This window comes from Antrostomus carolinensis, unplaced genomic scaffold (assembly GCF_000700745.2).
Source record: "Antrostomus carolinensis isolate BGI_N321 unplaced genomic scaffold, ASM70074v2 scaffold15510, whole genome shotgun sequence".
NCBI lineage: Eukaryota > Metazoa > Chordata > Aves > Caprimulgiformes > Caprimulgidae > Antrostomus > Antrostomus carolinensis.
The window spans coordinates 66,011-91,810 of record NW_010287881.1 but is presented as its reverse complement, the minus strand read 5'-3'; the positions used below and the strand labels follow the sequence as shown (position 1 = coordinate 91,810).

The 25,800-nt window shown below is 40.2% G+C and overlaps 1 protein-coding gene across 2 annotated transcripts in view; it reads left to right on the top strand.

Moving 5' to 3' along the window:
* Nucleotides 1-24,548, top strand: part of LOC104522455 (Kv channel-interacting protein 1) — a 54,594-nt gene extending 30,046 nt beyond the window's left edge. For both annotated transcript variants that reach the window (XM_010164765.2, XM_010164773.1), the window contains exons 2-8: nucleotides 6,799-6,923; nucleotides 14,752-14,821; nucleotides 17,934-18,004; nucleotides 20,175-20,282; nucleotides 21,265-21,369; nucleotides 21,943-22,005; nucleotides 24,268-24,548. In XM_010164765.2, coding sequence (XP_010163067.2) covers nucleotides 6,799-6,923; nucleotides 14,752-14,821; nucleotides 17,934-18,004; nucleotides 20,175-20,282; nucleotides 21,265-21,369; nucleotides 21,943-22,005; nucleotides 24,268-24,315 — 590 coding nt within the window. In that variant the 3' untranslated portion in view covers nucleotides 24,316-24,548. The remainder of the gene's footprint in view (nucleotides 1-6,798; nucleotides 6,924-14,751; nucleotides 14,822-17,933; nucleotides 18,005-20,174; nucleotides 20,283-21,264; nucleotides 21,370-21,942; nucleotides 22,006-24,267) is intronic.
* Nucleotides 24,549-25,800: the final 1,252 nt, after the last annotated feature.

Genomic DNA, 25,800 nt, shown 5'->3' with positions numbered 1-25,800 from the left:
GAACAAACCCACAGGATTCTCATTATCTGCTGTGTTAGTCTTGTTGATTTGTATTTGCCAGATGGAGTCACTTAGATTTTGGCTTAGTGGAAGCATGAGGAACTGCACAGAAATATTCTGACTGTTGCAGGTAGTGGAGCTGCACTTGGTAGCTGCCTTTGCCCCAGGGATCAAGAACCACAGACCTGGAAGGACTTCACGAAAGCAATATTTCCTATAGCTCCCGCTTACACCAACGGAGGGAACGCTGAAGCCAATGTGAAGGGTCTGCATCAGTAATATAGCTCTTGCCTGACTCCCATTCCCATAACTTTCTGCCATAATGAGCATTTATGGACTTAGGCCTTCAGTTATTTCTCTTAATGACATTTTCAAATATTTGCAATTGGTTTCCCACAGGCAGGATTTATTTCCTACGAGATCTGGCCAAGCAAGTATTCTTCTGTCTGGAGATTAATTTCAAAGATGTCATGGATAAACTAAATTTTTTCTTCAGGTCCTTGCTCCTAAAATGTAGCTACTTTTAATTTTTTTTTAAATGAAAATAAGATGCAGTCTAATAATTCTTGCACATAATTTGCTCTTCTTCTCCTGTACTTGTAAAATCATTCATTTCATCTAATACTTGTCAGTTTTACAATTAACACTGGGCACATTAGTTGTATTTTACATCTTGATTTTTTTTTTTCTGCAACAAAAAGTGAATTTATTATATGCAACGTGTTTTACAAATCCTTCCTTTAGCTATGGAGCCTGGCATTAGGAGTTTCACCTTGCAGCCCCTCGAAGCAGGGGACAGTGTTATTTGCATTTTTATTAAATCATCATTTACACCCTCCCTTTAAACTATGTTTTAGGCCTTGGGTTGTCCTTGGCCAGCCCTAATGATATAATGAGGCATCAACTCATAGGTTGGAGGGCTGGAAATGCTGCAGTATTTTAGGTGGCCACTTTGGGAAAGGTGTTTGGTGCTTCTTGTGTTTCACAAGCGAGTTTGGCCCAGCAAAACCAACCCTGTGCTTTTGTGCAAGATGTTTGTGTAGAGGCAGCCACCAGCAAGAGGAAGGATGGGCAGGTTAATAAATTGGAGCCCAATGGCTGTTCAAAACCACAGCCAAGAAAGCTGGTAAATAACACAAAATTAGTTTGTTTTGATATGGAGATAGGTCCCTAAAGTGAATAGCAGAAGATGTGCTGTCAACAGTGGATTTTAGGAGTCAACTTGGACTTGACTTCTGTGCTGACGGTGGCACACCATTGACCCTCTGCTGATAGTGCCAGAAGGTTACTGCCTGGGGCTCCAACAGGCATTGCACAATTAGGAACTGGTTTGGGGCAGTGTCTTAGTTTGTGTAGCTGTCCTGGATGTGCATTATGTTACCTGTGTATTTTTAGGATAAATTGACAATGAAACTACATTTTCCATAACATGGCAGATAAATGTGCCTGTGGCCAATGGAATGGAAAAATCTGGGAAGTGAATTATTGGAATTATTTTCCTTCAAAATCGATAGGTTTCTTTTCTTTACCATGGGTAAGGTAAGGATGGAGTCCCTCTGCCTGGTTCTTTGAGGAGAGAAGTACCCAGCTGTGGCTGAAAATCTGTTTTCCTCCATGATAAAGCAATTTTGTCCATAGGCATGTAGCTGTAAAAGACTTTTACATGAATAGGCTTAAATTACTTCAGTTTATCACTTGGAGAAATGCAAATTCTGTTCAGCAACGTGTACAGCGGTGAAACACAGGGCCATTTGCTGGCTGGCTAAGTATGGAAATCTTCAGATTGTAAAGATAACAAAAGAACAAATATGAAAGGATATATAAACCAGGTCTCATTAAGTAATTTCCAAAGTGTATTCAGTTAAAATATTGATCTACTTTAATTAAAACTAATTCTCTGTTCTTGAGCAAGCAGCAGAGAAATTAAATACAATATCTTCCATTAGCAACAGTCCATAAAATATGCATGTGCATGCAAGTATGTCAGGAATATTTTTCTTTGTAAAGTGAAGCCACTATTTATTTTGCCTGATATATAAAATGTGCCTGTCCTATGGGCTAAGCAAATACAGGTGCTGTTTTCCATGAAAATGCAAAATGAAGTAATTATTATTATGGTGCTTCTACCAGACCCAAAGTTCATACCTTGCTATTAAAGCAGCCACAAAAATATGACCAGAGGAAAATTCCAAATCAGAAGGTGCTACTTGCCATTCCTCCGGTTTTAAGCATATTGCAAGAAAAACAGCTAAGCAAATGCACAAGCATGTTCTGCTCCAGCTAAAAAGTGTGTATGATCTTCAGCCTAGAACAAAATTCACTGCAGCTATCTAGTGTGGAAGGGTTTAATCCAGGGATGATTTCAACAAGTGCTGAAGCTAGGAGGAAAAAAAAAATAAAAAAAAAATCTCATTTATCAGTACCTGCAAGCAGGACAAGCCTCTTGCTTTAGTTACTGAGTCCACCTGACTGGTAATCACAGATAACTCAACCAAAAAAAAAAAAACCAAAACCCCAAATCATGCTTTGAGATCCACAATAATAAATTTGGTCTTACTTGCTAAGGAGCAGTGCTCACTCAACAGCTGCATGGTACCCAGACCCTGAGGTGGGTGTCTCTGCCAAGCAGGGCAGGGCTTAGTTCCAGCTCAAAAGGGATGCTGTAAGCAATGGCTGTATCTCATCTCTGCTGCGTCTGGTCACACATGTCACCTGAGCTGGGGAGGTGACCACACATATCCCTTGCAGGGTCTACAGTCAGTCCCTAGGTCTGTTTGTGCGCTTGCAAATTGAAGGAGAAGAGAATTAGCTTTAAACCAGTGGTGGGCTATTTCTCACACTCAAATCTCTCCAGGTATTCAGCAAGCTGTAAACAAGGAAAAGTAAGAACATGACATTAGATAAAATATCTTAACATCGTGCTTTCCTAATAAAACTTTAAATTTGCATGTGTATATCTATGTATATACACTCTTACTTGCACTCACCACCATAAAGTGAGCTTCAGTTTAATAAAACTGCAGTGTTTATGAACGCAAGGGCTCATATTTCATACAGTGACATCCCTGAAGAGCTGGGAGGGACTGAACCAGTGTGATAATTAAAATGTAAATAAGAGGAAATACAATATATAATAAAAGGCGAGGGCAGATAAGGAAGTGACAATCTCCTTTTTTGCCATTGAAGTTACTGTGGTTAATTTATAGGGTGTCAGAGAATGGAAGAAAGAGGTTTAAAAGAGATGATTAAGAGAAAACACTGAAAGGAAACAATAACAACAAAATCTTTGTGGTGGGTGGGGATGACTGAGTTGGAAAATACATTTGCATAGGAGAATAGTTTGTGTCCTTAAGTCTCTGGCCACAGGTGTCCTCCAGCTCTGAGGTCTGTGTTATGCCCACAGCAAGCTTTCGCCAGGAAGGGAGGAGGGATGAAGAGAGATGTTGCTGAATGGAAATCTTTGCACAGGGGATGACAACTGAGATGTGTTTACATGTGAATATCTGATGAACACAAGGAAGGAACGTTTGATCTGTGAGGCCTGTTATGTGAAGTAGTTACTCCCAAAATAAGTTTTATCTTTTAAAACAGGTATTATTCTGAAACACCACAGAAAATAGCACTTTGTTTGGTGAGTGATAGACAAAATGAGCTAGCAAGTCTTTCTTGTATTTATTTTCTGCAGTGAGGCTCCAAGAAATGCTCAGGGCCGCTCTGTTGCGTTGGAGCGTGTTCCTCTGAAGGAACAATTTCTACCATTTTTAGAGTGTGTTTACCAGAAAATTGTTGCTCTGGTGTCATTTTGAGTGCCCCCTTAGCCAGATCTAAAGCTTCACAAGTTTTTTTGCTAAGTTTCAAAATATTTCCCTTGGGAAAGCAAGAGGAAGCAGATGAAAGGATTAATCCACAGGGAACCATCAGATCTCTTCAGAGGCAGAGATTAATGCTGGTTCTGGAATAGGGAACGGAAGGAAAAAATAGAGCGTCCCTTTGAAAGGGATAAATTTTTCATAATTTCCTTTCTGCAGTTTATTATAAAGAAGAGAGCCACATTTCTCAGCATGGGAAATAGAATCAAATCTACAACAATAATCTGGCTTATTTTTAACATAGAAATATCTGCCCTGTGGGACCAAAGCTCATGAAGGGAATGTTGGAAAAAGCTATTCTTGCAGGACAAGCTGAAGAAGATGAATTGCAGTCTTTTGAAATAATGATCCACTGAATGAGGCTAGTATTGTCAAGAGACAATATATTATTATTAAATTACAGTGTTCACCATGTAATATTTTATTTAATCAAAAATATTTTGAAAAAATAATTCTAAGACCTTAATTTTGGGACTGGTCATATAAAGGACATCTGGATAAGCCAAGGAACTATGAGCTTGGAGCTATAATTCTGCAGATTTTGTTAAAGGCTATCATGGAACTATAGAGCAAGTTTTCCATGAGCGAGACCTTTTTCTTTAATTATTTTGTTTTTAGAATACTAACACAAATTACAGTAAGTGTTTTGGAAAACTGGTTGCTTAAGAAGTATATGGCAAATAAAATACCCACCAAAAGTTAGAGATCTCACAAGGTTTTTGCAAAGAGTGTGACTTTTCTCAGCTGGATCTTTTCTGTGTCTGTAGAAACCATGTGAACAGCCACATTGTAGAAGTAAATAAAACCAAGTATAAGAGTAATCCAAGAGGCTGACTTCCCGCATTAGCCTCGCTACTCATCTGAGGTTCCATAGATTTTTTTTCTCTGTTGAATTATATTATAGGATATAGAGACTAGATGGCCAGTATTTTACACTTATATTCTGCATTGCCTGAAGTTCAAAATAACTTTAGAGTGACTCATTCAATAGGAAATGTCAGTGAAAAGTGGGCATGTTGAACTGCTTACAGAGCAGAGAAAGGCTCAGAGCCTAACTTGCTTGATATTGCACAGCACAGAACCCATGGCTTCCTATGGAAAAATTAAAGAACTGTCAAGGTCATGTGTAAACTGCTTATTGCGTTGGGGGACAGCAGGGGAAATACAGGGGAAGGCATCTGGGGTTACATGCATTTTGTGTAAAGGATTTTAGGTAACTTATGGTTAGCCAAAGGTAAACAAAAAGGTATTTCCTATACAATGTATGGATTAGTGATGAGTCTCCCTAACCTGGCTCTGTTCTAAATGGATTTCCTCTCCTTTTTTCAACCACTCATTCCCCTTCCCTCATTTTAAGGAATTTTTTTCCCATTTTTTTCCTCTCTCTACAGCTTCTTCTGCATTCCTTCATTTTGTGGCATGTATTCTCTTTCAAAGAAAATGGCTTTTCCTCCTTTATTTCACATTATCTGTTCTTTTTCCTGTAGCAGATACCCTTTTCCATCTCCTTTCTTCTAACAGGAGCTTTAATTTCTAGACTCTTAATTTTTCCCTTTTTGTGGAGAAGATGTCTACTTCAGGGCTCTTCTGGCCACTTGCCAGTGTTCAGTAATTTTTTTTGCATCATAATGGTTGTGATACTCCTGTCCCATACTATTACACTCTCTTGCCTTTATTCCCTTGCTGTGCAAGGGACCTTGGGCACAGTATTTAGGCATGTATTTTCACTGCTTATCCTGAATTCACCAGTATTTCAAACTGACTTCTTAATACTGAAACAATGAACCAATGTTAATTAAGCATTACCACTCACTTGCGTGTGTCTTCCCTTAATAACATTCATATATATGTACTGAATCAATTAACAGATTAAAAAAATAGCTTTATTCTGGTCTGTTCTTTTACTGAGCCAATCTACTATGACTTTCCTCTATTTAGAGTGACTTCATTTCCTTGCACATTTCTTGTGAAATCCTTGTCTTTTAGCAGGAATTACTATATTAGACTTGAGTCCGATAACGTAAAACACCTTTGCAGGGCAAAAGCTATGTGATTTGCATAATAAGGGGAGTGTTAGCTTTTATGACAAGCAGCTTCTGGATGGGGATGGGATTTTCATGTCAGCTGAAACCTGCATCTGGTCCTTGAAGTTTAAAAAGTCTCAAATTTACATACACTAAGCATCTGTATATATTTTCACATTAACTATACTGCTGGGGAAATGAGCTTGACAGGTAAAAACATGCACTAGAAAGAGGTGAGGTTACGGTAATACAGGATGTGATAAGTCTTGAGTATTTTTCTTCCTTGTAGGAGAACATTTTCTTGAATAAAACGCACATAAGTATTTTTATTGCTTATGTTTCCCCAAAAAGTCCAAGCAAATGCAGGTGGGATTTATTCTAGATTCAGCAACTGTGGACCTCATTTGAATTTCTTCTAGAGTTAAAGTGACCTTTGGTGTCACTTTTTGGTTAGCACATATGAGAGTTTCCCTCACTGTTTACCCTCAGTATAATGTCATTTTCTAATATGCTTAAGCATGTCTGCTCTCTCACTTACATTTGCACAGCTTACTTTAAAGCTGGTACTTTGAAAGGCCTGTTTCTCCATGGTATTTCAATATTTGCATAAGAAATACCTAGTGTTGCCTTTTGGAGCAACATACCTGCTGCCTGCCCTTCTCCTCTCACCACCACTTTCAGCTTTGTGAATGGGGAGCTAATTGGCATCCCAGTAAGAAATGTGAGCTATTGCTTTGCTCATATGGCTTTTATTTTGCTTTCAAGAGGTTGAAAACAGTTATACAGATCAGTTCTGTTGATGGTTTTTGTTCTCTATTGCTCTTGAAATCCAGTCTGTCCTATCTATCGTGTTAATAGAGCAAAAGTAACAACCAAAATAAATATTTTCCTCTCTTCTCTTTCAGATAAAATTGAAGATGAATTAGAAATGACTACAGTGTGCCATAGACCCGAAGGACTGGAACAGCTTGAAGCACAAACCAATTTCACTAAAAGAGAACTTCAAGTGCTTTACAGAGGATTTAAAAATGTAAGATCAATAATGTGGTGAACTGAGTCTAGTATGTATGTCCCTCCTGGCCTCAACTGATCAGCTGCATTTGGTATCATTCCCCAGCTAAACGTTCATAGTTTTGTGCTACATCTCCCCTATCTCAGCAAAATGAGCACAATCTGCCCCTCCATCTAATATTTATTACACCATACTCTGCCTAAAACTGTGTTTGGATGAATATTCAGCATGTAATAGTCTCATTAAATTTGTTCTCCAAATGTCAGTAAGCACACTTCAATTTCCTCAACTGTGTTAGTACTTCAGAATAACCTGGAAATGTTTTTATGGTTACTTATTTAATTCTTGCTGTCAGTTCCTCGTGTTCAAGTATGAGTGGTACTGTTTGCTTGTGATTAACTTCCCAGGGTGGTTTTTTTAATCCTTTTTCTAGCTGGAGAAATCTTCCTCTTGCAGTAGGATCTTATTAGAGCCCATCAGGACTATAAGGTCCTGCTTAAGTAAGGAATAAGGCTGGAGTGGCAGGATCCTAAGAGAAATCTAAAGTACCAATTGGTATCAAGACTGAGGAGACAAGAGAGAGGCTGTGGGTTTAGTTGAAAGTGGGAAACATGCCGGTTGGCACAACTGCATGCACAGACAGCACCATGCTCACCTCTGTGATCCACCGTTCCAGCCATACTCTCCCTGGTAGCAGGGAGTCTGTGGCTCCACGAGCCTCAGCTTCTGGGTCACCTGCTGCTGCCTCTTGGGGATTCATCATAATAAATAGAAACAGAGAGGGAATTTTGAGGCTACATGGAACAGATGTTTTATGGACCTTGAAGAATGAATGCTCATTACATGGTTGCCTAAGGGTCCAGATTTAGTCACCCAGGTGCTTTATGCCAGCTGATGTTTTTATGATGATTAATAGATCAGTATCGAGCTAACTCAATAAGCACAGGGTGGTTTTTAAGTTGTCTTGCAGGACAGCTTCAGCATTTCAGCTACTGTCACAGTGAAATACTGAAATTTCTTGGAAAGAGGAAGTCAAATCTGTTGGATCAAAACTTGCCAAAAGAAAGCTGAGCTACCTTATATACAGGCAGTGTTGATGGAAACCTGATAAACGTTGAGAGAAGGCCTTTCTTTTTGACAGATTGTTGCAATTTGATTGAATCACATCTCTAATGTATACTTGACTTCTCCAAGGTGTCTGGTGTTTTCGTCCTTCATTTCACCGCTCACCTATGCAGGCCAAAGCATAGCTCACCTCTCTGTATTTTTGTTTGGTGCATGTGTTGTATTTGTACAGACTTTACTGCACATAGGAGGTCATCTCATGTGTGAAGTTTTCTAACCACTGAAGGCTGATGTTATGAAACCTCTTCATGCTTTGGACAGTCAGCAAGAAATCATATGGCTTTTTAAGAGAGAGCTTGACATGTTAGCCCACAGTGCAGCATGACATGACTGCCTACAATGGGAGACTAAACACTGCTGTGTTTTGCTAAGATCTCAGAAATGCCTTCTGTATTGCTGTGTTTGGTGGGAATCCTGTGTGAGAGAGCACTCCTCCATGCCAAGAGGAGCAGCTGGCTCTGCCAGCAGCTACAAAGCAAAACACAGAGGCAGCCTTGCTGTTTACCTGGCAGATCTGATAGTTACCTCTTGCTCCTCCCAATTTTGCTTTGTGGTACAGAGGCATTACCTCCCAGAGGAAGAATGATAGACAAGCTTGTGACCTAAACCCTTTCCTGAGACCTCACTGAAGGTTTTGGTATTAATTGGCAATGCTGGCAAGATCTTGTTTTATATCAGGTTGTTAGAACAAAGCAGTCTGTTTTCCTCCAGCTGCTATGCACACAATATGCATGAAGCTTTAATATCTAAGGCTTACATTGAAATGAAAGGGCAGCTTTAGCTTTCGTAGCTTGTAAATCATGGTTTCAATGGGATGAGTAATTATGCACAGCAGGCAAACTGACTCAGCTGGTACCATATTTGCTATTGTACCAAACTGTCTGCTTTTTGGGATGTTACAGTGCCATCTGGAGATTCAAAATCCCTGTGGGAATACAGTCATTTTCCTCTCTCTGGCTTTCACTTATTGCTTGCTCTCAGTGATTGCACCAGTCCTGTTTAGTCATGAGGCAACACCTGGATTATCACAGGGCCATTTTCAGGCACTTATATCAGACATGGAAAGAATGAGACCTGCTCAGCCCAGCTGCAGTCACAGGTGCTGAGTGGTTGGATGTTCACAACCACGGATGGTGTTTGGCCAAAGGCGCTTCAGTGCAGCTTAGGGTAGCTTCTCTTGGTCTTAGCTTTCTTTTCCAGTTGTGGAAGGGTGCCATCCTCCAACATCTCTTGATGCCAGGACCAAAGGTTTACTTTTCTCTTAGCATTTATCTCTGTACCCAAGGTGCATTCCACATTATGCAGAATAGTCTATTTTGCACCTTGGAGTTAGCTACTGTCAGGCTGGAGCCAAATTAATATAAGGTATTTGGCCTGAGTGCTTTGGCTGTGGTTCTGCAAAAGCAAAGTAACAGAGATGGCAAAAATAAGCAGAGCCTCTGGTGGATCTTGCCTTGCTTTAGCTTAACAAAATAAAATGTGGTGCTTTCTGTCTATAGTACATCAGGGGAGAGAACTGTTTGAGCTGAAAGACAATATTGGCATGGGAAAAATGGCCATGAACAGGCATAGACTGGAATTGGAAGGAAGTTTCCACTCCCCAGAGGAGTAAGGTTTGGGGAACAGTTATGGAATAGGAGGGAGGAGAATGAGAATATTTTTAAGATTAAAATTAATTAATTGATAACTAATGAAGTGACCAAAAATGACAGAGGTTTGAGCTCAGTGATTCAATGCCTCACAGTTAGACCATGTTTCTAATGACTAGTATTCCTTGGAATTGAGTGCATGAATTTAAAAGGATTTTTAAGGGGTTTTTTTACTCAATTTGTGTGGAGGAGTTCTGTGCTGTTAGGGGAAATGGTTTTTAGCTGCAAAGGATAATTTTCTAAATCGGAAAACAGACAACCAAAATAACTGAGGGGCTATTGGAGACATTCTTACCTTACCTTAGTGTGAATATTTTAGCAAAACTGTAATGGAGTACAGTATGAGATGTAATCATCTCTAACAAATGAGGTTGTTGGAGATTAAAGCAAGCAGTAGGAGAAAGGTAGAAATGTTCTGATACTTTAATGATCCCCAAAATTTTCCCAAACTTGGGAAAACACAGGAAGAGCAACAAAATATGTGGGATGTGTGAATGCTTAGGGATACAAATCTAGATTGTGAATCCTGAGGGAGAATACATTAGAGTCTGGCTGTGGTCAGCTACCTTAGTATCTCTATTTTAGCATAACATGACTCCCCGAGTACTCCTTTTCATGTGCTGGCTGAGTCAGCTGAAAACAGTCTGATGGGCAGGTTATGTTTAGCACCACTTCGGTTCTGCTGCTGATCCCTGCTTGTCTGCATTGCATATCTTTGAAAGGAATCAATGGTATTAATTTCTGATTCCAGCAAAAGAAAGAACAGCGGGTGCAACTTTTGTGATTTTATTTATTTATTTATTTATTTTTTCCTTAATGTGGATTGAGCTTCTTTGTGGTTTAGTATTTTAAAAGAGGTCTGAGAGGGTCACTTCAAATGCATGACTCATGCTGTCAATGCCAACGCTTGATAGTTAGCTTTTTGAAAATGAGGGGTTGTTTCTGTGCTTGACAATACAAATAAAAATGTTCACTGTTCTTGTTAGACATTTTAGAAGAATGCATAGGTTAAAGAAATGAGAGGTGTTCACCTGAAATCTAACTCCCTGCCCTTGAAGGAAGGCCTTACAATTGTTATGGTGAAGGGCTGTGCTTTTTCATACTGCCAATAAATTTTTCTTGAAGGAGTAAACCTTTGTCATCTTTAGTGGAATTTAAACTAACAGGAAGCTTACCTGCTCCTTTTCACAACAGAAATTTAAGTCAGCTGAATTAAGTAGTACTGTAGCACTAGTGAGGCCTCTTGAGCATTATTTGACTCTTATAAAAACAAAGTTGTGATCAATTAAGTGCAAATGAATTGGTACTAGCATATGTGTCTGAAAGCAATCCAGTTATAGAGAGTTAAACAGGCTGATCAATGTCAGTGCTGCCTCTCCCCAGCCCTCCTGGAGGTTTGATGCAAACTTTCATTTGGCTTCCAGATGGAGCATCAGAAACAATAAGGATCATGTGGAAATTCAGAAAATTTAATCAGGCACAATGGCCAAAACTGCTACAGGAGACCTTGCCTCTGCAAGGAGAGTGTGTGCAGCAGCAACCTGCCCTTCACAGACTCCAACTTCATTCTCAGGGTTGTTAGTGGTGGGCTGGGGCTCTTGGTAAACACGGGCTATTAACAGATCATGGACCAGACCCAAGGGATTCTGCAGTTGTGAAAAGTATAGAGCAAATAATGATCTTTACACATGTGAAGTGATGGTTCTTAGTGAATATAATAGATATATTTATCAAGATGAGAGAAAGAAATCCATCTGCACTTAGTGTGTTTGGCCAGTAGCACTGTGCTGGGAAGGATGGTTAGGTGATGTGCTAGATTTAGTTTTAAAAAGTATGATAATTTGGTCAAATAATCCAAAACTCTGCAAAGGCCCAGTGTGGGTCTTGGAGCAGCAGCGCTTTAGTGACCAAGGAGAAAATTTTTACCCAAGAATGGCTGTTGGTAGGGCACTGGACCTAATCTATGATTAAAAGATAACATAAATATCAGATTTTTTTTAAGATGTACATTAAATTACAAGGTTTAGGAAACATGAACTTTGAGAGAACACTTTTGTGGTAGCTGTTACATTCTATTAATTATTCTTCTTTTAATGATTTCTAGCTTATTAGAAGTGGCACAAACAAACGAAGCAGTCATTACTTTTCTCATGACAAAGGAACCAGGCAAATGGCTGTTTTATTAGGAGCTGTGGAACATTTTGAGGATACTCATCTAACCAGGAATTTTGCCATATGGAATTAGAAAGTTTTTTTAGTTTTGTCTGTAAATGAAAAAACAAGTTCTATTCCTGCAGCTACTGGCTTTAGATAGTCCAGTTGGTCTTTTTCTCCCCTTGCTATGGGACAAGACCTGAACACTGATGCTGGAGAAGGGATGACCCTGGTGAGGGCAAGACCACAGTGCCAGGTTTGGGTTTTAATTGGGGCACTTAAACATAACCAGTGGAAAAACAATTGCCAGGGCATTAAGACATAGAGTAAAAGATAATTTCAGGGCTTTTCAAGCAACAAATTATCCTTTATTTAGCTCAAATCTCTTTCAAATCACTGATGGTTTTCTACCCAAATAGCGAGTAGAAGACAGCAGGATTTCTTCTGCATTGGAGGAACTCCCATCCAATCACCCTAATTTCAACAGCAAACGGGTATGTGATTAACAAACTGCCTTATTGTCACCTGAAGTACCAGTCCTTGCTCTCCTTCCATGACTTGTACAGGATAAAGGGATTTCTCTTGTTTGTTCTGGTCTTTTCTGCGGTTAGTGCTGCACACTGGCAGCAAGTGATGCTGGCAGATCAGATCAGATCAAAAATATGCCTTTTTTCCTTTATAGTCTTTTGATGGTGGAAGAATTTCTCGTCAAAGTCCTTTTTGTTCTTAAAAGGTATCTAAAGAACTCATCAATAAATAAGTCATAGGCTTGAAACTTCCTCTAGCTCTTTTGTGTTACCAATTCAAAGGGATTTTCTTAGACTTCTGAAGTTTACTCATCTCAAATTCAGCAACCTGTAATGCTATCAGAATACGAATTTGTTTGTCTTGGATCTGGAGAGTGGGGTGGAACACACAGTGAGTGTATGCATGTGTGGAAGCTCTAGGCTGCTGGTAGTGAGTAACTATAGCAGTACTGACTGTGCAAACCACCCTAGGGCCGTGACAGGCCCTCCCAAGCCTGCTCTTTAATGAAGCCCAGGCTGGGCACGGAATTATAGGGAGATTAGGTGGGTTTCCACCCCAACAGCATCGTATGGTGTAGCATGTTATTTCCGGGTTGTGTAATGTGGAAGTAGTGTGTTTGGATGTAAGGGCTGTGCAGCTCTCTGCTCTTTCAAACTCATTTCTGTTTATCCCCAAGCTTGCTTGTGCTACCACAGCATCCCAGTCTGCACAGAGGCATTGCCCTCCTAGATGTGTTAGTGCAGAAGAATGAACTCTTAAATTAATTTCCATTGCTTTAGAAGGTAAGTCCAGGAGGAAAATAAGATATGCTGCTTGCCAGAGTTATCCAGTACACCGGATTAGCATTACTGAAAAGATCTGAAGAACAGTTTCCATCCCATTTCTCCATTAATTCCAGTTCATTAGGAAAAGAACAAAGAAACAGGGAGAGAACGCTCTTATGCTGCAGGACACATGAACAGTGTAGTGGCATGGCTTGCAGTCCTGGGCTGCTCTCTCAAAAAGGGTATGGTAGAAATAGGAAGGTGCAGAGATGGGATGGTCAAATGATGTTCAGTGTCTTCTGTGATTCTCAAGGTGGGATGCTTCAGCCTGGAAAAGAGATAACAAAGGGAAGATCTGTGAATTCACAAGTGGCAGGCAGAAGAAGCATTGGGATCAACTGTTTGCTCTCTCTATACAGGAATTCAGGGCTATTAGGCAAGGTGATTTCTTGTACAAAGGGTTGTAGATCTGTGAAACTCCTTGCTGAAGAGCCTGTATTAAAATGAGACAGCAATCATAGTGTGACACAGAAACAGGAATGCATGGAGTGGGTATACTGCCAGTAACTGATGAATTCGCTTGATCCCAAATCTGGCCTTCAGCTTAATCATAAGCATCACACCAAGATATGCACACCAGTTTCGTGAGAGATTGAGTTGATCTGCTTGGATAACCCATCTTCAGCATGTCCTACCAGGAGTGGCAGTGCTCTTCTCCCTCTTTACTCCCGGTGACATACTGCCTCAACTGGGGCCGAGGAATTGAAATTGCAGTGAAGAGGGTCAAATGCCTGCCTCAGGGAATAGACCTGCCATGTCTCTGCCAGTTGGTATTTCTGAACATGAGAGAATCTGCCACCTTCTTCCGAAGTGTTTGTCCTTATTTGAAGCAGCCAAAACTGAAATGAGATACCTTACCTTACATTCATGTGATCTCATTTAGGTGATCCTGCTCTGGCAGGGGCATTGGACTAGATGATCTTTTGAGGTCCCTTCCAATCCCTGACATTCCGTGATTCTGTGATTCTAGTACCAGAGCTTAAAAATAAAATAACCCCACGGGTTACCAGGTTAGAAAATTTGCATGGGCACAGTCTGGCTGAGCAGATAAACAGGTTAAAAATTATCTAATCTTTTCCAGCCTAATACTAAAGCTTGTTTGTAAGGACTGATGAGCATGGTGTGTACTGTTAGCCTCCGTGGAGCTGGTGTCAGCTACAGTGGCTACAGTCTTGTGCTGAGGCTTAATGAATTCACATGTATGGAGGCATCAGATAGGGAAGTGTTAGCTGGCATTAACATTATTTGTAAATATTAGATTAAAACTTCATATGACAGAAGGCATGAGCTGCCTTTCTAGGTCGTTCTATAAAATGACAATTAAACACTGCTGAAAACACTGTTAGAAATGTTAATAATGGTGAGCCAAGTCTGAGCTGCTTAAGATGAAATTGCAGTTTGAATTATTTTAATTTCTTCAACTACACAGCCTGTGCATCCAGAGCACTGTGGGAACAGGAATGTGATTTAATTGCTCTCTTTGGGCTTGTAGAGTTTTGCAAATGAACCTTAACAGAGCAAGTTTTTTTCATTATCATTTTTTTTTCTTTTTTGGTTTTACAACAGGAATGTCCTAGTGGGGTTGTTAATGAAGAGACATTCAAACAGATCTATGCACAGTTTTTTCCTCATGGAGGTAAGCAGAGTACTTTGCGTCTGTTGGGTTTATTGAAGCATGCCTTAACATTCATTGCTGCCAGCTGGCTGCAAAACTACTTCAGATAATCTGTGTAAGAAAAGTGAATTGAGCTTAAGCTTTGCAGGATCTTGAACAGAAACACAAACAGCAAGGTAATAAAATTAAGTGAGACCTCTTGAACAGTTATGCCGCAAGAATATAGACAAACCCACACTGAAGATTGCCACTAGGTGTCAGTCCTTTATTTTCCACTAAACAGTGCACTAGTCCAAGATAGAATCTGGAGATTGATGCCTTTTTCTTTCTTGACTTTCTGGATGGCAGAAAGGTAAATCATTTCTCCTCAGCGGGTCTTTGCTTCCCTGCTGCTGGACTGCTGTGCATGTCCTATCTATCACAGGAGAGTCCCAGATATCATTTTGGCCTGCAAATTAATCAAATCCTCTCTAAAATTCTTAAAGCAGTTCCTAGTTGATGTATGAACACCTAGCTACCCGAAATGATAATTTCTTGTGTTTGTGTGACTAATTAAGACAGGGTCATGTCATGTCTTGGAATAGTAAAGCATTGTATTACATCTCTCATAATGTATGTTCTTGCCTTTTAAAACCATCAAGAAGCTGTATGTTCTTCTAACTGGATACATTCCATGGGGATGCTGTTCTCAAACTGAAAGAAATGAGTCAGAGGTTTAGGTGGCTTTTTTAGTAAAAGTTGCAGTATTTGAGGCTTTCTGAATATATTCTACTCTGTAGGAGCTGCAGAATATAGTCATTATGCAATGGTCAATGAAATTTCTGCAAGTGCATGTGCATTTACTTTTTAAGAAGGGTATCAACAAGTGGTTTCTGGACTAAATGTCAAGATAAAATGTGTTATGCTTATGTTTTAAAATGCATGTGACCTCAAAGACGTACACCTATAAATTTCACATTAAATTTCAGTATGGACTTGGTGATTTCTTGTTGTTGCTTTTGATTCTGTTATAAATCTGTTATTCTGTTAGGGGCAATGGGTGTAAGCTGGAACACAGGAGGTTCCACTTAAACTTGAGAAAAAACTACTTTACAGTGAGGATGACAGAGCACTGGAACAGGCTGCCCAGGGAGGTTGTGGAGTCTCCTTCTCTGGAGATATTCAAGACCCGCCTGGACGCCTTCCTGTGTAATCTCATTTAGGTTCCTGCTCTGGCAGGGGAATTGGACTAGATGATCTTTCGAGGTCCCATCCAATCCCCAACATTCTGTGATTCTGTGATAAAAAGCAACCATTCAATTTACACTTTTAACAAATGTGCAAAAAAGTAAGTATTTATAATCTTAATGTATTCCTGGATGAGTTTTGTGTTTTCAATCTAAGTTCCAGTAAGTCCAAGGAACTCCAGTCACCCCCAGTAAATGCACTAACTCCTTTTAAGTGACACACCTTGGGTGACTTCTTCCTTCCCATGTGTGAAAAACAATTGGGCACAGACACTTCATCTTCTTACGGATAGATAACTTTTTTCCCCATCTACTGAGGGGGGGATCCATTTCCCATTTCTATGAAATGTGGTTCTGCCTCAGTTAATGAAGATAGTAGTATAACCATGCTTAATAATTTGGTTTAACAACAGATGTGGTTTCGTATTTTACACAGTTTTTTCACTTGGTTTCCAAACTGTTTGTATAATCTTAGCATCATAAATTGTGAGATTTCGGATTCCTCAGAGATTTTTTCAATTTTATGGCTATCTCTACAAATAAACTTGTACATTCCAGAGCTAGTAAAGTACCTCTGAATTATAAAAACTTTGTGCAGTGTCATCCCAGGCTTGTGATATTTTTGTTACATAGGGCTCCTATCCTTTCTTTTTTGCTAATCATCAAATGATACTAGTGATCTAGTATTTCTTAATGTACATCATACTCTATTGAAATAAGACCTTTAGTTTAATATTTTAAATGCATCATTTAGTTTGGCTATGTAGGAGGTTTTTGTAGGAGCGTCCCACAAATAATTTTATGGTTTTCTTTTGGAACTATTTTTTTTTCATAATTCTTCTCTTAAAAATACAGTAGACTTTTTTTTTTTCCCTAAAGTCTAATGTAGTCAATCCTTACAGATGACAATGACTTAAGTATTTGATTTTTCTGCCCACTGTTATGCTTTCCTCTATTTGAATAATGGAAAATAATTTCATAGAGATCAGAGGAAAGAGATGCCGGGTCTTTCCACCTGACTGCTTGCATAGCACAGGACACCAGGCTCCACCCGAATGCCCATGCATTGAGTCTGAAGACTCAGGCTTGACTAATACTGTGTGCTAGAGGCAAAGAACAGAAGAGGAAAAAAGTGCATGGTTGTTAGAATAGCAATGAAATAATTAAGCAAATTTACTATCAGTTGCTCACATCTTGAAAAGCTGGGCTCTAGTAGTGCAGAGAGCAGTGAGAATTGCCTCCAGAACACAGAACAGGCCAGTGAAGGTCTTAAGGTCATACACCTATTTGTTTTGTTTGTTTGGTTTTTGTGGGTTTTTTTTTTCTGCATACTATTACTGTTTTTCCCAGTTAACAGCCATCCTTCACTTGGCCGTAGAAACTGTTCTTCTCAATAGAAAAGATTTTTTAAACCCAGCAGTTTAAGATTCAAAAAGAAGAAAATATGCCTCGGATGAGACTGCTCTTTAACAGTCATGGGCCAAACTCATGTTACTGGAACTAGACCTTTCTGAAACTGGACAGTCCCTGGGGATCTCTGCTGTATCTCACACAAAGCAAAAAATAGAGGAAGGAAGCACACATGCTGCCATCGCTCTTTGGTGCTTTTTACTTCATTTCCCACCAGAGCTGGTACAAATTTACCCCAGAGACACTCTTGGGAGGGTTTTTTTGCTCATTCTTTCACATACAGCCCCACAATCCAGATTCTTTCTACTGTAATAAAAGCTTTATATTTCAAGGCTGTTTTAAGGGAGGGCGTGGGAAGTACGCTAGTCCATGGTAACATTTACTAGTTCACAGAATATATGGCAATGCTAAAAGGTTGGGGTTTTATACAAAAATTGTTAAGAGCCATTAGTGTATAATGAACTGTTGTACCAAATGGTGCCCTTTATGTTTTGCAGATGCTAGCATGTATGCACATTATCTCTTTAACGCATTTGACACCGCCCAAAATGGCTCAGTGAAGTTTGAGGTAATTGTTTTGCATCCTCCTTTACCTCTTTCTCAGTTTTGTGTTTTTAGGCTTCTCCATCCATTCTTCATTGTAAGCTAGTAGGACTTGTTGAATTATGGTTTAGAGGTTTCAGTCTAAAATCAGTTGATATTTTAAAATCTGGTTCACTTTAATTTATGCAGATGGAGCTGCATGTTTCCTTCTACTAAAGAAACATATAGGTCATGTTATTCAGTACCATAGGGAGAAAGTGCAGAGATTTATGTAGCAGAGAGGAAAGGTTGGCGACAGTCCTGTCCAGTGATTTGCACAGATAATTTGTATGTCAAAGAAAAGACAGTACATCTTGTGTTTTCTGCAGTCATTGTACATTGCAGGGTTACATTTGTATGTTCCTGGAATATTGGAAGGGTTTTAGCTTATTTGATATATTGAACAAGCATCTCAGCTACTTCGTTCCTAGGGAAACCAAATCCACCCTTTAACTAACAGGCCTGTTGCTGTAGCTACAAATAGCCGTCCTTCAAGCTCACACACATAGTTGGAGTGAAGCAAAGGTGTACGTTAAGTCATAGGCCTGTGAATGATGAACTTCGTAGTTTTGAACAGTTTACTGTGACCATAAAACTAGAAATCAGAGGCAGTCTTGCCTTTGCCATCAAAAGGCTAGGAACTCCAATAATTTCCAGATAAGACTGAGAAATCAGTTCATTTATCAAGTGTAAAATGGGAATGTTAGCATATGTATATGTGTGTGTCTGTAGCAACAGCTGCAGTGGGAGTTTTGGATATGGCAGCTACTCAGTAGTTAGAGACTTCCAGAAACCTAACCAAAAAAACAACACAAACCACCACAACACTAAAAAAAAACCTCAAAAAACAACAACAGAAAAACCCCAGTGGTGCTGAGCTTTCCTTCCTGGCAAATCTGTCTCTTTATTGGTTGTCAAACATAAGCGTTTTGTCCTCTACTTTGTATTGTTCAGCAAATTCAAATTCCTTTGGGCCTTGGGAAAAAGAGCATAGATTTCTAAGGAGTGATGCAGTGCCCTATGCAGAGCTAATGGAGATAATATAGGAAGGACTAAATACGTTAAATGAGGTATCAGGAACTATATAGCTCTGTTAGCTTGAAGCTCTGCCTGTACTAATAAATCCCTGTAGCAATGCTCTTTACACTGCCTGAGCCATTGTGCAGTACAAACAATAAATCAAAGGTATTGGAAGCAATAACTTTACTGTAAACAAAGAACACAATTAAAATGCTGTGTCCCAGACTGAGTAATTAGTGATGAGAATCGCATCTAGTCTAGTCTGACAGATTTTGCCAGAGAACAAAACCTGAGGCTCGCTGTGTTAGAGGAGTTTAGCATCTTTCTGTCTCTCTCAATGTGAACACAAAGAAAATGCTGGATTTTCCTCCTCCTCCTCCTTCACTAGATCTAGGGGGTAGGAAAAGCATCGGTTTCCGCTGCCACAGGCAGAGTCCAGCTGTGTTTGACCAGGCAGTGGCAGTCTGAGTGACTCCTTCTTGCAGCAGACCATTTCTAGGAGGGAAATTGCCGCTTGAGCATCTTGCAGTGCTCTTAAAAACCGGACATGTGTATTGCCATGCTGACATTCATGCAGTATTTAGAGTTTAGAGCATGATAAATCAGAATGGGTAGCAAGGAGTGTGCATCAGCTTCTGGCCTTGAGCATACTGCAGTGTTCCTGGCGAGTCTGAGGGGCCAGAGCAGCCACTGTCCTATTGACTTTAGGATCTGAGTCTACCTGACTTAGACTGGATCTGCTATTAAGCCCATGCCATTTTCACACCCCTTGCCCTAGGACTTAGGAGGTTTAAGGCTGCAGCACCCGTTAGGTCTTAGTGCCCTTCCAGCCTTGCTAAGCTGCCTAACCTATATGATAAGCTTGGCCTTTACAGTGCCTGCAGTTGAGTACCTGAGGACTCTTGTTATTTGCATGGTTACCTCATTCACATTTATTGATGTGACAGTACTTGGTTCATCTTATTGGGTGCTGTGTCCATTGAGTTCAGAGAGGACCAATTTTTGGGAAGTGGTGTAAGAAGAGATTGCTAACCATATGTTCTGTCCTAAAAAGATAAGTCTTTTGACTGGCAGTATATAAAGAACATAAAAGAGGATGTTATGAAAATTCACGTTTTCCCTCTTCCTTGAACCAGGATTTTGTGATGGCATTGTCCATTCTGTTGCGGGGAACTGTTCATGAAAAGCTAAGATGGACATTTAATCTGTATGACATAAATAAGGACGGCTATATAAACAAGGAGGTAAGGCTGTTTCTGACAAATGTGGTTGATTTCTGAAGAGAGCTGACTGGTTTCTGTTGCAGAGCACGATTAATTTTGCATGCAGCTAATTAAATGCAAATCAGACTGGACTTGACCATTTATCTGCATCTAAGTAAAGTGCACAGTGTTCTTATATTGTGTGATTTTTGTAGACATATTTTCCTATATTATAGTACCTTTTAATGTATTACTTTAGCCAGAAGCAAAATCCTCATTACAGCTATGAGCAACATAATCTTTGCGAAAGGGAGGGTGACTGTCACATTAGCTACTTGGTGACTGAGGTGCAAGGGGTTTCTGGCTGCACTGGGAGGCATGATGTGGGCTCATCTGAAGCACCACAGGCCCACAGCACTGCTCCCAAATCCTGCATGATCATCTGGTTTTATCTTCTTATCTGGGATTGCTTGTTCCCTTTGTGGGAAGCTTTGGTTTTGAGCATGGTAACCTGAATATTTTGCAAATACATCTTGGTCTGTCTTCTCAAAACTATAGTGTGTGCCTGGAGGGTTTGTGGTTATCAATACTGGTCATAGAGTTGTGTGGCAGTTTGTGCAAGGTGTGGAGAAGGGACAGGCTCCCAGTGACTGCTGTGAAGGACCCTGGCCCCAGAGGAGGCTCTGGGACAAGGCTGGTGCCACAGTGCTCAGCACCAAGCACGCCACTTGCAACCCAGTAGCTGCCATATCAGAGCACATGTCCTGCAGTGCTGCCTGGCTAGAGGAGGGACATGAGCACTGCCAGAGCCTCCAGCGTGGCTGTGGCAAAGTCATGGCACAGTCAGGAAGAAGCAATTGGTTTTTATAGATGAACATCTGTCTGCATGCAAGTGTGTAGGCATTCTTTGTGCTGTTCTGTAGTAGGAGAAGGAGGGTGAAGAAAAGGGCAGTGAAAGAAAGAAGTGTGCTATTATTCCTATTAATTTCCCTTTTGTGTTTGTGTTGGCATGCTGTTACTGCAGGAAATGATGGATATCGTAAAGGCAATTTATGATATGATGGGAAAGTACACATATCCAGTGCTCAAGGAAGATGCTCCAAGGCAGCATGTAGAAATGTTCTTTCAGGTACTTGATTTTTGGTGTTTTTCTTAACATTTGTTCTCTGTGCACTGATATACTTTACTGTAGGGTTATCCCCAAGTTCCATCTTATGCCCCACTATTTTTTCCAAAATAAACCCTAGCAGCCATTCAGCCTAACACTACAGTGTCTGCTGATTTCCTGGCTCCCAGGTATCTCATTTGTCTCTTAGCCTGACCCTTTGCATTGGGATGTGCCCCATCCAGCAAGTCTGAAGCCTCTGTGTGTATTGCAGCCCTTCTGTGCTGCTTCTCTTTACTGCCCGTAGAGACAGGAATATTGGTGCTGGTTAGTGAGGCAGTGAATAAATAAATGATGTAATAAGGGCAGAGGTTGCTGTGTATGTCAAGGAAGGGATAGTTAGAGATGACCTCAAAAGTGCTCCAAATACCAGAGCAAACAAGTCCTTAGCAGTTGGCAAATTTATCCAGTGACACTGAGTAACATAACCTTGTAAAGTGCCCTTAGTTTATTCAGGTTGCATCAGATACAATATGATACTATAACTGCAGTGTTACCTATGGAAACAAAAATAATTTTTTAAATTTTATTTTACAGAAAATGGATAAAAACAAAGATGGTGTTGTAACTTTAGATGAGTTTATTGAATCGTGTCAGGAGGTAAGGACAAAATTATAACTGCAATGAAAGGTCTAGCTCCTGCCACACTGTTTGCTTTCCCTTTGGACAAATGCCATTTGAAAAAAGATGCTGCTCAGGATCCCAGGTTTTCTTTGCTCTGTGGAAAAAAAAAAAAAAAAAAAAAAGCTTCAACATTGTGTTTCTTGTGGTGCTCTGGGAAGCCTGTGACTGAATAACTGAATAGGGAAGTAGGGTCACACTTATCACAGGAGAGGGTCTCTTCATTGCCAGTGCTGGCGGCCAGTGCTTTTATTTTCCTAAGGGAACTGCAGTACCTGATTCTGTAGATAAGCAGATAACTCCAGAGAAAGTTCATAATGCCCTTAAACTTCCCTACTAATTTTTTTCCTTTTTTTTTTTTTTTCTTCCCCTGAGAGAGAGGTTGATGTTGTCTCTGTGTGCTGTTCCTGGATGTCATTAGCAGGTACCACATAGCTGGAACTGCCTAGAGGCAAAGGTCTCAATCTTGTAATTGCACAACTGGCATATAAAACTAGTTCATGTTTTGATGGTCAAACACTAAAAGCAAATGCTGTCATCATAGCCCTGATTTTTTTATTATTAATTTTTTTTCCTGTTTTGATAATAAGCACCCTCTTGAATATTCCATACATTAGGCTGGCTGGGATAATTATTTGCCTGTATTTTTAGCACAGGCACAAAGACAAGCACCTGCATTAACATGCAGTTGGCCAGCTGTCTGTTGTCTTAAAATGTAATTAACTGTGTGAATGTTTGCTCAGAGATATCTCTGTTATTTAATCTGTACAATAGTGGCCTCTGTGTTTTAGAAAGTTTACACTGGTGCAAATAATTGCATATACCAGCCCTCCTGTGTATTTTACTTTCCCTGGAAAAATCTTTCCTGTTCTGCAGTCAGACAGCTCTTCTGTACCTGAGCAATGCGAAAGCACTCACTGTGGATGGCTGGGCTGGCTTCCCGCTCGTTCTATGTTAAGTCTGGTTCTGGCAACATCCAGATTACTTCTCAGTAAGGGACTTCAGGTGGCAAAATCCTTGTTAGCAGATGCCTAATGCAACGCTAATTTTTTCCAGTTACTTCATTCTTGGTCCCTGCTGATTGTTTAGCTTATTTTTGGCCTCGTCTTTGATTTGATCATTTGCATTGTGTATTATTTTTCACATTAATAATTTGCCTTCAGACTGGATGCACGTGTGTGATTAGTGCTCTCAGTATTGGTGCAGCTTTACTTTACTTTTAACTGTTAAAGTTTACTTAATGCTCTGCCCTAGTTTGGGTTTCGTTCCTTCTGTTGACTTGCTGCGCAGACTGATGCACTGTCATGTGTGGTTTCCTGGCAGGTAGAAGTGAGCCCTGCTACACTAAGATCTTCTATTTCCTTTATGAAAAACAAACCAAACTGCACTACATTGCTTACCTCTGCCATTTCCGAGGATACGGCTCATGGGCAGTGAGCTCCAAGGCAATACCTTGTAATAGTACCCACCAAACTGTGCTAGAGATGATAGGTGGATGCAGCCTCACAAGAAGATAGAGGAATGAGTTACAATAAATCTCTTAAGTTGCTCAATGTGGAAAATTACTTTCATGTTACAGGCAGAGTTATTCTAACTTTTGCACTGATTGTAAAAAAAAATCATTATATTTTTGAATATTAATCTGGTTATTACCTCGAAGTACAATTTCAAGGCTTCATGACGAACAATCCTGTATTTCCCTTGCGTGTCTCCAAATTTCTCATCTGGATCTAGGAACCTTGGAGAGGCTGAGATTGTGTGTATTTGGATTCGAGCTGGTTGTGTTTCTGGGATCAAGTGGTCTTTCAGGGCAGCTTGCTTGTACATTCAAAACCTGCAGTTTCATTTGGAGTTTTGCAGCATGTTAAGCTACATGCACACTTTCATATTTGGGATCAATGAAATGCAGTTAGGCACTGAAGTCTGAGGGTTCAGTACAGTCACCAGCTCAATGCTGGTGTCTGGTTTTCTTCAGTAAAGCACAGCCCATGGTGAGTGTCAAGATTATGATCCTGTCCTTGCATACTTCAGACAGACTAAGGTGCCAAAGGAAGAGGTGACTGCTTTGCTGAATCAGGACCTGATCACTGAATCAATTCCAGCCCATTGAGGTTGAAAAGCATTATGAAAACAAGGCTGTTGCCTGCAGTGGCAGCAGCAGAACTGCTCCTGTGCCATGCAAAGCTATGAGTTATGCTTGTCAGTGCTGTTTTTATTAAAATATCTTCTCATTGTTTTCAGGATGATAATATCATGCGATCCTTACAGCTCTTTGAGAACGTGATGTAACAGTGTCTGGCAAGCGCTGGAGGAGTCAGAGACTTTCTGTGTAACAAAGACCTCCTTTCTGGGTGAAAGCTTTTTACAATTCAGCCATGTTCAGTATGTGAGGATTTTGTACGACATCTCCAACCAAATGGCAACCGAATGCAACCAATCCCACCTCTTCTCCCCAAGAGATGCCGGTGGACCTTTGTTTCGTTTTGGAAGCATGTGAATATTTTAATAAAACCTGACAAGAGAGAACTGCTGCTCGAAGTTCAATGAGTAATATACAGCGTTGTTTGCTGGGCACAAGTCCTGCTTTTAATCTAGCAAGCTTGATTACATATGATAGCACATGTCGATAGCTTACTTAGCCATCTATTGCAAGCGAAAAGCTCAGTCCATACTACCATGTGGCAAAATGTTTTATGAATGTCTTGCCGTTAATCTGCTTTGACAAAAGTTAGATCTACCAGGGAAATCTGTAAAAAATGAACAGTAAATGTACCTAGGACGTTAAGCAGACAGCCCATGTAGCCAATATCCCCATTTCTGCAGAGATCCTGCTTTTCCTCTCGCATGCACTGGTGCCACCACACTGAGTTTGGTGGAGTTTTTCCTGAACACATTAACTAGAGGATCTTCATACCAGGGTGAGCCAGAAGGGAGCAAAACGTGTGTTGCACATATAGATTTTCAAACTACAGAACAAATCGTATTCAACAATGGTAAGTTCTTGCAAGACCAGGCAGGTTCATAAGGGCTGGTACAGGAAGATGAATACCTGCTCTGGTCCCAGCCACCTTCTGCGGTCCCAGCATGTATGGGACACCAAGTGATTCTCCATTGTGCATCTCAGCAGCACTGTGGTCATGTGCTGTGGTCCTTTCAGTGTAGTTTGGCACATGCATCCTAGATTCATCATTTTAATGTTTGTATTTTTCCATTGGAAGTTACAGTAAAGTCTTACCCACTTGAGAATCTCAGAATCAGCTGCCAGGTATATATGTCCCTTTGGGTAATTTAACATTTGCTATAGCAAAATCTTTTCTTCTACAGGGCAGTTGCATGGCTTGTACAAATCCCATTTCCTTATTAATGCCAAATAGAACATTGGTTTGGGGTTTTTGGTTTGTTTTTTGGTTTTTTGTTTTTTAATTCGTAAACCAGAAAGAATCATGTAGTGAATTTACACTAAAGTTGGATTTTGCCCAGTAGATTTGTCAGCTGAGGAACGTGTCAGGGCCTGCTTTGCAGAGGACACTTAGGGAAGTTAACACACCAGAGTGCCGTTGCAGTCTCCAGGCAGCTGATGGCTGAGAAACCGAGGAAAGGAGGGAACAGCCAACTTTTCCAGCTCCTTGAACCACAGAGAAAGGAGAGTCCCTGCCATAGTGCAACATCGCTCCCATCCAGTAAGCATATATTTTTATTATATTAGATACGATATTACAAATATGCTGTTAGCAGTGAAGATATATTTTAAAAATTATGTAAGTGGAAGCTTTT